The following is a 13,859-nucleotide window of genomic DNA, read 5'->3' as shown; positions in this document are numbered from 1 at the left end:
CCTTCTCCACCCGCTCTCACCCTTTGCTGTCTGCCATTCTACCACTCTTTTCTACTCTCCCTCCAATCTTCTAAACACTATTTACAGTGTTATCCTCCCTGGCACCTTACTTTCTTCCACTGCCCATCACTCTACTTTTTTCCTTCCCACTCTTCATAATCCTCACTCCTCTACCTCAGCTGTTCTCTTCTATCACTTTCTCATTTCCTCTCTCGGTCTCCAACACCCTCTATATGTAGACTACATCTATTATATCTGCTCTGCTTTCATAATTTCCCTTCTCCCACATTACTCCAGTCTTCCAGTATCATTCTCCACCTTCTATTCATCTTCCTTACAATCTCTACTCTCATCGGTTACCAAAGCCCCACTCTAGCTTACCCTCTTTTTTTTTTTTTTATCTCGAATGACTTCTGTGCACCTCCTCGACTTCCTGTGTGTCTGATTTTGGGTAAGGGGTTAGTCTAGTTCATCAACAAAGCTTAGAAGGTTACTAAATGTCTTTTAAGGGGGAGAGTCAAATGAATTTAATTAGGCATGAGTTGGTGGTCATGAAATGATATTACATAGCATTTAGTGGGAAAGACGCTTCAAATGACATTGTTTAGACCACGAAACTCTACTGCTTCCCCATTACTACTTGAGCACTTGGAACCTTATTGTGAGTTTGCCGGGCATGGTACCCTGTCAGAAACATGGCAGATGTCCCGTCCGTTGCAGGCACATGCAGCTTGCAAGCAATGGCATGGATTTAGGTTAGTAGGTTTAACGCTTTGAGTTGGGTAACACCTTATAGATCAGGCAGGTCTCGCATATGTTTTAGATGTGGGATTGGGCCACAGAGTATGTTTTTGTGCACGATTTATAGTGTAGTTTCCAGGTTAGGAGTTTAAATGTTTTGGTTTCATCTTGTGCATGATTTTGATTTGGGGATTTTGGCACAGATCATGTTTTTAAGCACTTTTGACTTCACAGTATGTGGCACTTGACAAAAGCAGTTTTGTTACAACAATTTATTTTGATTATCTGTATTTGAGAGAGTTAAGTTTTGTTTGTCCTACACGCATCTGATTTATTGGCAGTACTGATATTCACTATGTGCTTGGTGGTGGGTCTATTCCATAAAATTGGATAGTCATTTGATATGCGCGTGGCAGCTAAACTGAAAATGCGATTATGTGTCGGATAGTGCTGGTTTTGCTGGGATTTTTTGTTTCACAGTTACCCCTGATGAAGGGCAGTTCGCCTGAAATACATTGGGTCTACATTATCTACGTTGATTTATGGGAAATGGTGAACCACCAGCTGCTTTTGAGAGAAGCCTTATTTGGCATCTTTGTGAACTTGTGGATTAAAATGGAGTTTAAATGTATTAAAGAATGAAGAAATGTTGAAACTGGATTGAGATTGTTAATAATTTGAACTCATATTTGCTTCTAGACCGTGCATCATGGATTGGGGGTGCCTGATGAGGACCCAGTTGTGGACTCAGATGTCCTGTCTTCCATATTAGAACACTGGATTTTGTGAGCTCCATTAAAGGCAATGGAGTGATTCATGGCCAATAATGGCTAGCATAAGCCTTCTTCTCCAACAGTCCAATGTTTGTTTTTCAGTTTTTCCCTTTTTTAATGTGGAACATTTGCCTCTGAGTGGGTGGAATTTTCTAGCCTTTTATCCCTTCTACCTTGGGCTATACTAGTTGCTGATGGCACTGCCTATCAGTAGAGGCCCTCGCCTGTGATTCAGACCTGTAACTCGAGTTCAGAGCCTTTTATAACTGGCATAACACACAGCTGCGGGCTATCAGGCTATATTACACATACATTATAATTAATGGCACTTGTAATGTTGCGGACTCGAAATCTGCCACATTTTTTGTAGAGTCCCTCTACCAAACTCTGGAAATGCCCTTAATGCTCAACATTTTCTTTGCTATCTCACTGTGATAGTGCTGTGTCTGGCTGTCAAGCCTTTTTTTATTTTATTACCGATTTGTCACAACTCTGAAGTTTCTGGTGTAAGGCCTGAACCTCCTTCCGCAAGACTTTAGCCATTGTAACAGGTGCACAATAGCACCATCCGCGTTTTCAGTCCTCATCTACAAACTTGTCTTTCACACATGTAGTCTTGGAAGCTCACAGAGACACTTTTTTGCTTTAGACATCCACATATGTTTACACCAGAGGACAGAGGATTATAATGGCCTCCCACCCTGGCTTCAGTACTGACGAGGCCCCGAGGAAGCCGAAACATGCATGATTGGTACATAGATGGCACATCACAAAAGTAGTAGAATATTTCATAAGTGCCTTTTCAGAGCAAGAGGCGTTTAAGCAAATTTATATGAAAAGCTGTTTTCAACTGCATTATTTTACCCATTTTCTCAAAAATTATCTTTATGGGAGAAGTCCCTTCCTTCCTACCCTAACACTTTAAACAGCCAGGCTGGGTCACTTTCTCGAATCCATCAACAGTTATTACCCTCTACTTGAAAAGATCGCCAGGCACTACTAGATGCTGGAGGCACTACCAGCAACCCCACATTAGCAGTCTAGCATTGAAGTCACTGGGCAGTACCCTGCACCACAGCAAGCTGCCACCGGTAGTAAAAGTGGACACTGTTAGCAGGGGGCTGTGGCCCCCCAAGAGAAACAGTGGGCGCTAGCTTTTTTTTTTTTTGTTTGCAAACTATGCACTATCGGCCACTGAAATAATGACCACGTTTAAGATTTAAGTGGAAATGCTTTGAACTGGAGGAATATGTCAGGGAGCCCAGCAATAAAGATGTCACCCTTTGAGTAAAAATCAGGGTGAGGCCCAGTGTACTCTCGCATTTGGTAACATCACCTGTTATTTACGGTTCCACGAACTGGCAAAATTACTGTAGCAAGTGCTATTGAAAGACATTATTGGCATCATTAAAAGATGAGTAGCTGACTTATTATGGGCATCGAATGCTTTGGCAGATTATGGGCAACGACAACAAAGCATCAAGAAAAGAAAGAATACTGTACACAATTTTAGAGTTGCAGTGTCAGTGACAAAGAATTACATAGACATCGTAAAATGTGCATGTTTTATTGTTATTTGTCAGCTTGTTGGAAACAGCAGGGATGCTAATCATTGTGGCAAATCTACCCTATGTTGTGAGGGATAATATACCTATTGTGGTTGAAGGCGACCTATTTAGCTGTCGGCTGGCAAGTTTGGTATGCATGTTATGGCTCTGTGGCTTCCATGGGAGGTTTACAATGAGGCACACGCCAGGAATGTAGCATCACTTAGGAGTTACTTCCCTTCATCCTTCTTGGACAACACTGGTGACACCATCTGTATCCCTCAGGGGCAGTCTCAACTCTCTGGACTCTTGTCCACCTGCCATGGTCCCGTCCTCCAACACCAGGCTGCCTACGGAGCCCCAGGAAGTGAGACCAGGATCTCTAGCCCCATGCCCTACAGAAATGAACTGCGAGCCTATGCTTTTGAACCGGTGTGAATGTCCTTTTCAGGATAAGGATTTCTGTTGCTGCTCCACCACCTCAGTGTTCATCTAGGAAGTATTGGATGTAGAGTCCCTCTATAATTGAGAAAATTTAATGGTGCATGTCACTATTATACCGCAGTGGTGACCAGAGCAATGGGGTCCTTCACCCTCCCCTCCAAAAAACAAGGACTATGTAAAAGCTTATATTCCATTGATGAGAAGATATGTCCCTGCATACGATGAGTGCTCAAAAAGCCTGTCCCTGCATGAGACAAGTACATGGCATCACAGTCAATCATGTGTTCCCTGGTAAGTAGCTTGTGAGTGATGTTCCTTAAGTGCTTCGGACCTGGACACAATTTCGACATTTCCACTTTAAGTCACAGGACCAAAATGTTAATGGTCCTGGACTTAATGCCCTTGCGCCAAATGCAGAGGATTATCATGTAGGACCATGCAATAAAACCATTAGGGAACGTCCACCCCTGCCAAGCAAATTCCCATAGGATGGATTGCCTCAGTTCTTTTTTCAACCTAGCCGATTCAAGACATTACCACTTTGATATACAATGATCAGATCTGAGAACTGAAGCCCAGCAGGACCCTTATCTCCTCCGCCATTGATGACAGTGGTGTTATCTTGAGGCCTCCCACACCAGACCATCTGAAGCTGATATTTTGTAAGGGCACTGACTTAAGTCTACAGAGCTGTTGAACTGGTATGCTTCCAGCCAAGCAAAGGAATAGCTGATGATCTAGACGACATTGGAAGACAAGACTAGTACAAGATCAAAAGAGAAAAAGGTGTAGACAAAATAGCAAAGACAAAGCAAAAGTTCAGATTAATTTAACAGCTGAGGGCAGATGTTACGCTTGAAACAAGGAGATGACCATCAGCCAATATATTTGACTTTATGGTGTGAGAGCCCTGCTCTGGTTGCAAAAGTTGCAGCGCCTATTCTGAACGAGTTAGAGGACTACCTAGAAGGGGCCAACCCCATGGACCTAAGAGCTGTTGCCAAGACAGCAAAGAACTGATATACTTGAAAGGCATTTGCCATTTGCTTGAATGAACAATGCATGAATTCCCTCACTCGGACATAAGACGGGTAGGGACTCAGGTGGGCAACCAGGCAAATTACTGTAATAATAAATCTTTATTGTTTAGTTAGTTAAAACCAGAACAATGTTACAAATCTAACATTAAAACTAAAACACTTTTCCTCTGGAAATAAAAAGGAGATAAAAATGGCTGATTAGATCTGTCGACATGATCTACAGTGCAACCTATTAGCTTATTGTTTATTTGATTAATTGCCTCGTTAAAGTCCACTGGCCTTTTGATCTTGCTTCAGTGGAAGAGTGTCACTGCGGAATGCAGCCGGGTGAAGTCGCAGGTCGAGTGAAGCCACGGGACAGATCAGATGGGACAGAGCAGGTGGCGTTGGTAAGCGGGTTGCTTGGCTTGCATGGGTCGCACTGGCGGCAGGGGCCACCGATGACTCGTGCTCCGCAGGCGACCCAGCTGTGTGACGCGACGCGGCCGGAAGTGCCCAGGGCCTCAGTGCAGGTGTGCCAACCTGGTCAGCCTGCCTTTGGCCTTCCTTCAGCTGCAACTCACGGTGCTCCCACAGGGCCCCTTAGTGCCCCTAGCGCCGAACCATTGCCACCAGGCAAAGTGAAGTACTGTGGGCTGACCGGAGTTTGATGATAACCCCCTCCCAACCTAATCAGTTTTGGACCTCCTCAGCCAAATGACCAATTTGTCATGGTTGATTTGGGTATTCGAGACCTGCAAGCTACCTATGAGGTCATGTCTAGTGTTCCCCACCAATTCACCCACTCTGAAGTCACTATAGAAAGCCACAACAAATGCGACTGAACAGTGCCACCTCACAAAGTGAGCTGCATACTTTGTGTCAGCTGTCTAACATGGTGTCAAGCTTATTCGCATCTAGTGGCCTCCTGACATCACTTGACCTGACCCTCAGTCTGGCCCATCATACTATAGCTTTCCTTACAAGGTAGCTGTTATCCACATTGTGCACACCTCTCAACATAGCAAAGAACCCAATGGCTGAAACACGTGCCCAAGTGCAGGAAACTGACCTTTCTTGCTCACGCAGCACCCCCAAGAACAAACAAAGAGAATCAACTATGAAAGGATCTGAGATCTGAAATAAAAAAAAAAAATTCTATGAGGCCCCCCCCCCAGGAAATTTCTGAAAGCCCTGTAACTTGGATCGAGAAATAGCATCAGCAGCATTATTGTGAATCCCAGGCTTGTGTCTTATCTTTAAATAGTTTATTGAGTTGCAGGCACAGCAGAACAAAATGTTTCAATAACCTCAAAACCAACCTGTAAGAGTCCAGTGTCTGTTAATGGCCTCAGTTATCACCAGTTGTCAGACCAGAAGATAACACTCCTGTTCCTGAACATTTCAGATCAGAAGGGTGCTGCCGATTTAATAGGGAGCATTTCCAGAAAGGCAACGTTTTTCGTTACATCTACCTGATGCCAAAAAGGGGCCAATCTCCCCTACAACACTGAGTGCCCAATGTTGCCCCAAAAACAACACTGCCAACTGAGTCCTAAAAATAAACCAAGCATCTGATTGAGTATTGGTGGTTGTGCCAAACCACCAAAACATTGAATTTTATCAGAAAACTACACCAAATCCTCAAATCGTACCTGACCACCTACTGTGGTGGTGCTTGCATGTGAGCCCAACAATTGACTTAGCAATGAACCTGAAGAACGGTTGTGCCATGGGAATAATCCTCAGGCTGAAATTGAGCTGCCAAACCACAACCCGCAGCTGGTGTATGGTCACTTTCTTGATCGCTAACAATGTCAATTGATTTGGAAAAGGGACTCAATTTCTTTGGTGAGAAGTGACACTCCCCTGCAACAGTGTTGATCTCAGTGTCTAAAAAATGATACAGATTGGAGTGACTTTTTTACCAGGCGTGAGGGGCACTCCTAAATCTTGGAATAATGAAATTAAGGTGTACAGTGCAAGCCCATGTGCATATGAGCTGGGCATCCCTATCAGGAGGGAATTGTTAGAGGATGACATCTTGCTAGTCAGTTTTCTTTGTAAATACCCATTCCAATGCAGAGTTGAGCTGCTCAATGTAAGTGCAGGAATCAGAGGAACCCATAGGCATGTACCATCATAGTATTTCATGCCTCTGAATTTAAAATCGAACAGGTATTTGTCATCCGGGTGCACTGGGAGTGGTCTAAATGCAGATTCAATGTCAGTTATAGCCAGCAGGGCTCCAGCACCTAACTTCCTTAACCTTATCAGTGCTTGGCCCCCAGATGAATACCTCACTGAACAAGTCTGAGGATGTATTGCATCATTGACTAATTCCCCTTGCTATGCAGAGACATTATAACAGTATGAACTGGCCTGGCTGTTGTTTGGAGACCATTTCCGGTGGGTAGCAAACAAATGCATCAAAGGGTGGGTTGGGAAACAAGCCTGCAATTCCGCCAAGGGAGCTGTCCTTAAAGAGCTTCTCTGCTATTATGTTTGTGTGACTCTAGGATCACATTTGATTGTCAGAGTTGAGTAATGAGTACAGCACCCGGGGCTGGGATACAGAAACCAAAGTAAAAAACAAAATATAAGGTCTGTGCTGCCTATCTATTAGGTTACATGTTAAGCCATGGCAGCAGCTTATCGACCCTGTACTGTTGTAGGCAAAACCTGGCCAGCTTGAGGGCTTACAAGGTCTTTGCCTTTTGCTTTGATCTTCTTAATAATTTTAAAGTCTGGGTAGGATGCAAGGCCACATAAAACGATCTGTTCAAATTTGCATTACATTTCTGGATGAGTGCACACTTTTCTTAAAAGCCCAGCAGGATCCTTTTCTGTTGCCAGTGGATTAGTCAGGGGCATAGCTTGGTCAGTAAGATTAGGGGTGGAGAGGGAACTTCAGATTTCCTGACAAGCAAGCAGTACAAGAGGGGGTCTTAAGGGGCAGTGTGTATTGTTAGACACAATATTTTTTAAACTAACCAGCATTTTTTAAGACCTTCAAAACATACGCATGTGTGTGTTTTTGTCTTTGTGTATGTAAAACTCCCAGGCGAAATTGGACAGACACCTCACCATACTCTACTGGAAGCACTTGTGCCCAGCTAGTTACAAAAAATATATATATGTTTAAGGGGTGTTTAACATCCAGTCGCGGCTCGCATGAGGAATAAAGGGGCTGAGGGGAGGGTTGAAACGACCCCAAAAAATATTATAATACTTTTTTTAAACTTACCTTTCTCGCCATTCAGCCAGTCCTAATGCTGCTTTCATGCTGCTGGCAGCATGAAAGCAGCATTGGGATTGGAAGGAGTGCCTGGATGGGCACTCTGGGGCAGAGTGGAAGTCTTTGCCTGCTGTCTCTAACCCGGCAACACAGTGCCAGGTTGGAGAGAGTCTAGTGTGCATGTGTGTTTGGCCTGCCCGAGATGGCCAGCCAAACATATATACGCACTGGTTTGGTTTGAAAGGTTTGGCAGCTGCTGCTACTGGCAGGGGAATGGGGGGAGAGGAGGCAATGCTCCTCCACCCTAGTGGACGAGCCGCCCCTGGTGACACCACAAAAATCCCCCTTGAAGCTTTGCCCCTATAGTGAGTGCTTCATTTCCATAGTGTTGTATCACTCAATGAGCCATCAGGGCTCCTTAGTCACTGCCAGAAATAGGGGCATCGCAATGTGAAGAGGGACAGTCAGTGTTATAAACTGGAAGTGCATCAGACCAATAAAGAGAAGATAAAGTCTCAGAATGCTCCTTTTAAGGAAATAAATTGCCGATTGTGTATGTTTAAAATGTGTACATATCTACTGCTGAATTTGAACTAGTGGTAGCCAGTGGGGCCACAAGCATTTGTTTGGGGGGACCGGCACTTATCTTTCCACATCAGACATTTACAAAAGCTAGTGAGGAAAAAAGACACAAAACGAAAAGATGGAGGAAGAGAAAGATAGATAAACCATCACAAACGAGAAAGCAGAAACCTGCAAGAGTGAGATAAAGGGACAAGAAGTGGACTTAAAAGGCTAGAGGTGAATTTAGGGGTACACAGCTTTGGTGTTCTTTGCGCTGACATTCAGTTGTGCCGGCAGCGCTCTTCGGAGCAGAGCTTTGGGCACAGGTACACATTCTTTTACAAGTCAAGCGCTGTACATACCTGTTGTGTTCCTGTGGCATGGCCTGAAAGAATTGCCTGTATGTCTTAGTATGTGATTGTTTAAGCAGAGAGCTTTATGAACTCCTGCTTGGCTGCCATGAGGCTGATGTGAGTAGTGGACAGTGTAAGAGGTAGGGTTACCATTAAGTCTTTCACACACCACTCATCTTTCTATTGCTGTTAGAATGCACAGTGCTGCCAGACCAAGGACAAGCCACAATGTGCCACCAGGGTGATTTTGCTCACAGCCCCAGCCAACCGTTGTATCCCTAATCTGGTAACTGCCAACCTTACTGCCAACCAACCAATTCATATGCCAGTCCTTTATTGACTTTCCAGCCAATCGATATTGCAAATAATTGTCACTTAGCCTCCTTACGGACCCTCATCCATGGACTGAACAGATGAGACAATTAACTACTGCTATGGTCAAGCTATCCAACAAATAATGCATTCTAGTAATGTTATCTACCTAACTGGTGCTTAAAAATAATATTTTAACTTGTTTATTAGTAACTACGGCTTTTGTTCCTCTACTGGACAAACTTCGTCTGAGTTATGCAAGTATACAAATAACAGGGGAACCCGTAGACCCAGTTGAGACCTGGGTGTAGTCTGTGATATCAGCAACAATGTTTCAAAAGGTGTCAGTGAAAAATTAACATAAACAATGACAGACTCAATCAAAAACAAGAGAAAGAGGGAAGCTTTAGGTTGCATATTGCGAATCTATTTCAAGATCAATTCAACATGAGAAAATAATAGCAAACACATTTATCCAAAAATGTACAGTGATTAAAGAAAAGTGAACACGGGGTCATTATGAGTTTGGAGGATGGAAAAAGACGCCTGCCAAACTCCTGTGGTCAGGTTGCCGCCAATGCGGCCACCTTCCTGCGGGCCCCATTATGAGTTCCCCGCTTGATCAGCGGGTGGAAATGCAGGAGGGGAATAGCCTACAACATTGATGCTGGCTCATAACTAAGCCGGCAGCAATGCTGCAGTGCATCGGGTGCTGCAGCACCCGTCTCGATGTTCACTGTCTGCATTGCATCTGCATTGCAAACTGTGAACAGCGCGTCAGGACTAGCCATGGGGGCCCATGCCAAGTGCATGGGCAGTGCAGGGGGCCCCCCTGCACCTCGTCTCTGCCACATGGTGGCGCTACTGCCATGTAAAAGCTGGTGGAGCGGGGGTTGTAATTCCCAGGGTGGCGCTGCTTGCAGCACTGCCTTGGCAGATTAGGACCGCCAGCACTGCCAATCCCTAATGTGTAGGTAAACTGCCAGTCCGACCGTGGTGCAACCGCCATTGTCATAATGTGGCAGTCAGCCACTGCCAAAGCGGTTGAACCCCCACTTTAGCGGCGGCCAGACCCCCATCGAGACCACCAGTGTCGTAATGACCACCATACTGCTCGTGAAAAAGTACCCAATAAGTACCCAAAATAAGTGCATATGATTTACAACAGAATACGTAAAATTAAAAGCAACTAGCATATGGGCAAATTTTGTAAATTCAAGGTACATGAAATTAACAATATTGATAAAATGTTGAAATTATCATGTAAGACAGAAAGCCTTGATTTTTGCTGCTTTAGTTGTCGACGATGTTTTGACCATGTTAATTTACAGACATCATCAGGACCAAGAATGCACAAAGACAATATGGCGCTGTTCTTGGAGAAAGGACATCCTTTTAGAGAAAGAAGATAGAGATACTGAGGCTGCTGAGAAAGATTGTTATAGGGACTCACTGGCCTATTGAACCTGAGTTCTGACGGCCGTCAATTGGAATGTAATAATATTTCAGTTCTCAAATTGTCATCATAAGAGGTTGGAGGGCCAGTTATTAATCCATTAAAAACGAACACCGGAGAAAATCACTAATTACTTTCACAAGCAAAGGAGTGTATGCTGGTTCATCATCTCAATTAGTAACCATCCTGCCCGAACAAGGGGGAACAAAAATGACCAAATTATGGAGGCAGCGATCCAGAGGAGGGTCCTGTAGTTCACACCACTCCAGAGTCCACAAGTCCATCATAGTAATCTGGACAAAAATAAATCAGTTAAGCTTGATCCTCATGGATATAAAATGTGAAAATAACAATAACAAGCATTTGCAATGCAACGGGTCTCACGTTTGCTCATGTTAGAAATTATTGCATTGTAAACCCCTAACCTGACTTTTCACCTATCGGCAAAAGTGCTTTTATGTACGTAACCGAAAAAGTGCAATTAACTGTGTTACGTGCTGAACTTCTGCCAAACGAAATCGCGCTAGGAAAATAGAGAAAAAAGTAGTCCACGAGCCGGACAGAAAACAGCGGGCCTCGCATGTTTTCTGTACTTGTCGATGTGCTCGAGGAGAACTAGCCACCGGAAAAGGCATGATGTATGCATGCCTTCGACTAATGAAAGCCAGCAGATTTTAATAGGCAAGCCCAGGAACCAATTAAAAACACTGACGTGACGTCGACTGGGCTCCGAGCCCTTTTCTAATACCTAAAGCGTCTCGCTGCGATACGCATGCGCAAGCGCATGCAACGCAGGCTCGACCCTAAAACGGGATCTCAGTTATACGTAATAATGCCTCACCTTAGTACAAAGGCATTTGTATATACAAAAGCTTGTGTGGTGCAAAATAGAATTGAATTTCTAGTTGGGCTTAATCACTGCACATTTTTGGATAATTGTGGATTTTCTCCTGTTTAATTGACCTTGAAATATATATTTGCAATATACAACATAAAGCTTTCATCTGTATCTTGTTTCTGTATGATTCTGTCATTGTTTATTTTAATGTTTGATTGATGCCTGTTAAGACATTGTTGCTGGTATTATAATTATGCAAGTGGCAACCTTAACAAGCATTGGCAAAGTCAATAGGTATTGCGTTTTGGCTTTGCCAATGCAGATCTATTGGCTTTGTCATTGCATTATGCTGATGTTCGGAATTGGCAAAAAAGTAAAACATAAACATGCTTGTTTGGTAATGCAGAAAAATAACAGTAAATAAAAGATAGACAATGCATGCACTCCCATGGAATGTTAAAAGCAAAATAAATAAAAAAAAACTCTCTGAGTGTGAACAGTGGAAGGATACAAGTCATTCAATCAAAAGGGTGGTAAACCATGCAGACCAGAATAGTCTTTTTATGCTCTGTCCACCCTATGCCACGCAACAACTTTCCAAGTAGGGATGAGAGCCTGTCCCTACAGAACTCAATGTCGCCCTGTAACTAGCTTGAGAGTTGGTTTAATACCCACCTGCCATTCTCTCATGAGATGTGCTGAAAAGGACGGTGCAGTCATGCTGTCTATAGTCACCATGAAGTGGCATCTCATGCATCGAACCCTGACCGACCTTAATAGTCTGATGTCCAGACCAATCCATCCTACTGTCCATCTCTTCTACAGATCTCATATGTACTTGTTCTGAATCACATTTTCCATTTTTTATAGGCTTCTAAAAACGTGACATAGTGTTAGAAAAACAAAAATACACATATAGCAGAACGTCAAACTAAAACAAAGGATATGCAAAATATTGGGGCACTTTCACTCTGAAATGCCCACTGTTATCACTTCTGGTAGATTTAGTCATTCAAAAATCTTTGTGAGTAAACCCTTTTAAGAGTTCAAAAATCTGTTCAGAGTAGCACCCTGATTTTGTACTTGTAAAATAGCCAATTTGTGAATGTAAGACTGCTTACATAGTTTTGTGAATCGGGCCAGAATTATTAATAGTAATAATATTGAGTTATTTTTTATGCTGAATGGCTGCTGTCAGCAGTCCTTAGGTAGAAACAGGCTAAGGTGCTCGAACCCTAATGGATGATACATTGGAGCACGTGAAGCGCTAAAAAATTGAACTACTAATTTTTTTATGTCTTTGTTTCTAGATTCAATTACCCAGCACCGGGTCTGCTCCTTGGAAAGCTACTACCTCTAGCGCTGAGCCATAGAAAGGTTGGAAGTCGAACGTTGTGCAAAAATGATGAGATCCATTATCTCTACAAAGGCTGCATTTCACTTCAGTCATTTTTTAGATCAAAAGTATTGTAATATTAAAGTTTTAAAAAGTTTGGGTACGCAGAAACACATTTTGTGTTGTACTATACTAAAATGTTGTATCATGAAAAAGTAGGGCTGGTAAAATCTGTCCTGTTTAGGTAGAGTGCAAAATCTTGCCTCATCTTTTAAACAAAATGTATATTTTTTCTGGTCCCATAATAATGTGAAAACGTAATTTTTAAACATTGTTTTATTTAGAAAAAATGACACTGATTTGTAAATAAGAGTAACATCACCGTTGTTAGTGTTCAATTTTGTAATTTTATATTTTATTTTTCTGTTAGATTTTGAAATGCAAATCCCTTTTTTATTTACAAGAAATAAATTATGAAATCAAAAAGCCTGGCTCACTTTATTCACGTTATAGCTCAAACGCTACTTCTAGTATTTCATTTGCCATTAAGCCATTAGCTAGGTAGTTTTCCTGCTGATCTACATTAGCTTTGACTGCAAATAGTAGCTGAAAAATATTTTACAAATATTTCTTCAGAAGGCTGAGAGAAACGTGTGTGACACCTCTTTTTTAATATACTGGCTATGAAACTTTTTATCATACAATACATGCAATGCTAATGACACTCATGAATAATGACCACTTTGGCTAGAGTAATATGTCTACAAATTGACAAATAAAGACTTTGAAAAGTCATTAAAAAGAAATCAAAATAATATAATTTAAACAAATGATACTGTTATCTTTAAGCAAAAACCATACCTGTGCATGTCATGATATTGAGAGAGAATGTTTGCCTAATGCAGAAATTTCTTGGCAACTCGTTCCATGTGATCTCTCTGTACATGATACAGTTTTTAGTTTTTTTGCCTTTTGGGTGCTAGAGGTATTTTACAGAAGCTTTCAAGAAATATGATGATATACCATTCCACTTTGAGCTAAGACCCATACCATTGTCTATACATCTGAAAAAAAGGTCACAGTTCAAAGAACAAAGCTAATTTTGTCCTTCTCTCTAGAGATTTCACACACTCTAGAATGAACGTGAGTCTGAGTGTTACTTTTCAGAAACCTTGAGGTAAGCTACATAACTACAATCATTGACCTGTTATCATGCACTACAAATGTTGAGACCTGCA

General features: G+C 42.4%; 1 protein-coding gene across 2 annotated transcripts in view; it reads left to right on the top strand.

Annotated features, from left to right (window-relative positions):
* MCPH1 (microcephalin 1) overlaps window positions 1–13,036 on the top strand; it is a 1,086,437-nt gene extending 1,073,401 nt beyond the window's left edge. The window contains exon 14 of one of the 2 annotated variants that reach the window (XM_069235811.1): window positions 12,596–13,036. In XM_069235811.1, the coding sequence (XP_069091912.1) occupies window positions 12,596–12,645 (50 nt within the window). In that variant the 3' untranslated portion in view covers window positions 12,646–13,036. The remainder of the gene's footprint in view (window positions 1–12,595) is intronic. The other variant, XM_069235810.1, reaches the window with a different exon arrangement.
* Window positions 13,037–13,859: the final 823 nt, after the last annotated feature.

This window comes from Pleurodeles waltl, chromosome 5 (assembly GCF_031143425.1).
Source record: "Pleurodeles waltl isolate 20211129_DDA chromosome 5, aPleWal1.hap1.20221129, whole genome shotgun sequence".
Lineage (NCBI taxonomy): Eukaryota > Metazoa > Chordata > Amphibia > Caudata > Salamandridae > Pleurodeles > Pleurodeles waltl.
This window is presented reverse-complemented; position numbering and strand designations above follow the sequence as displayed.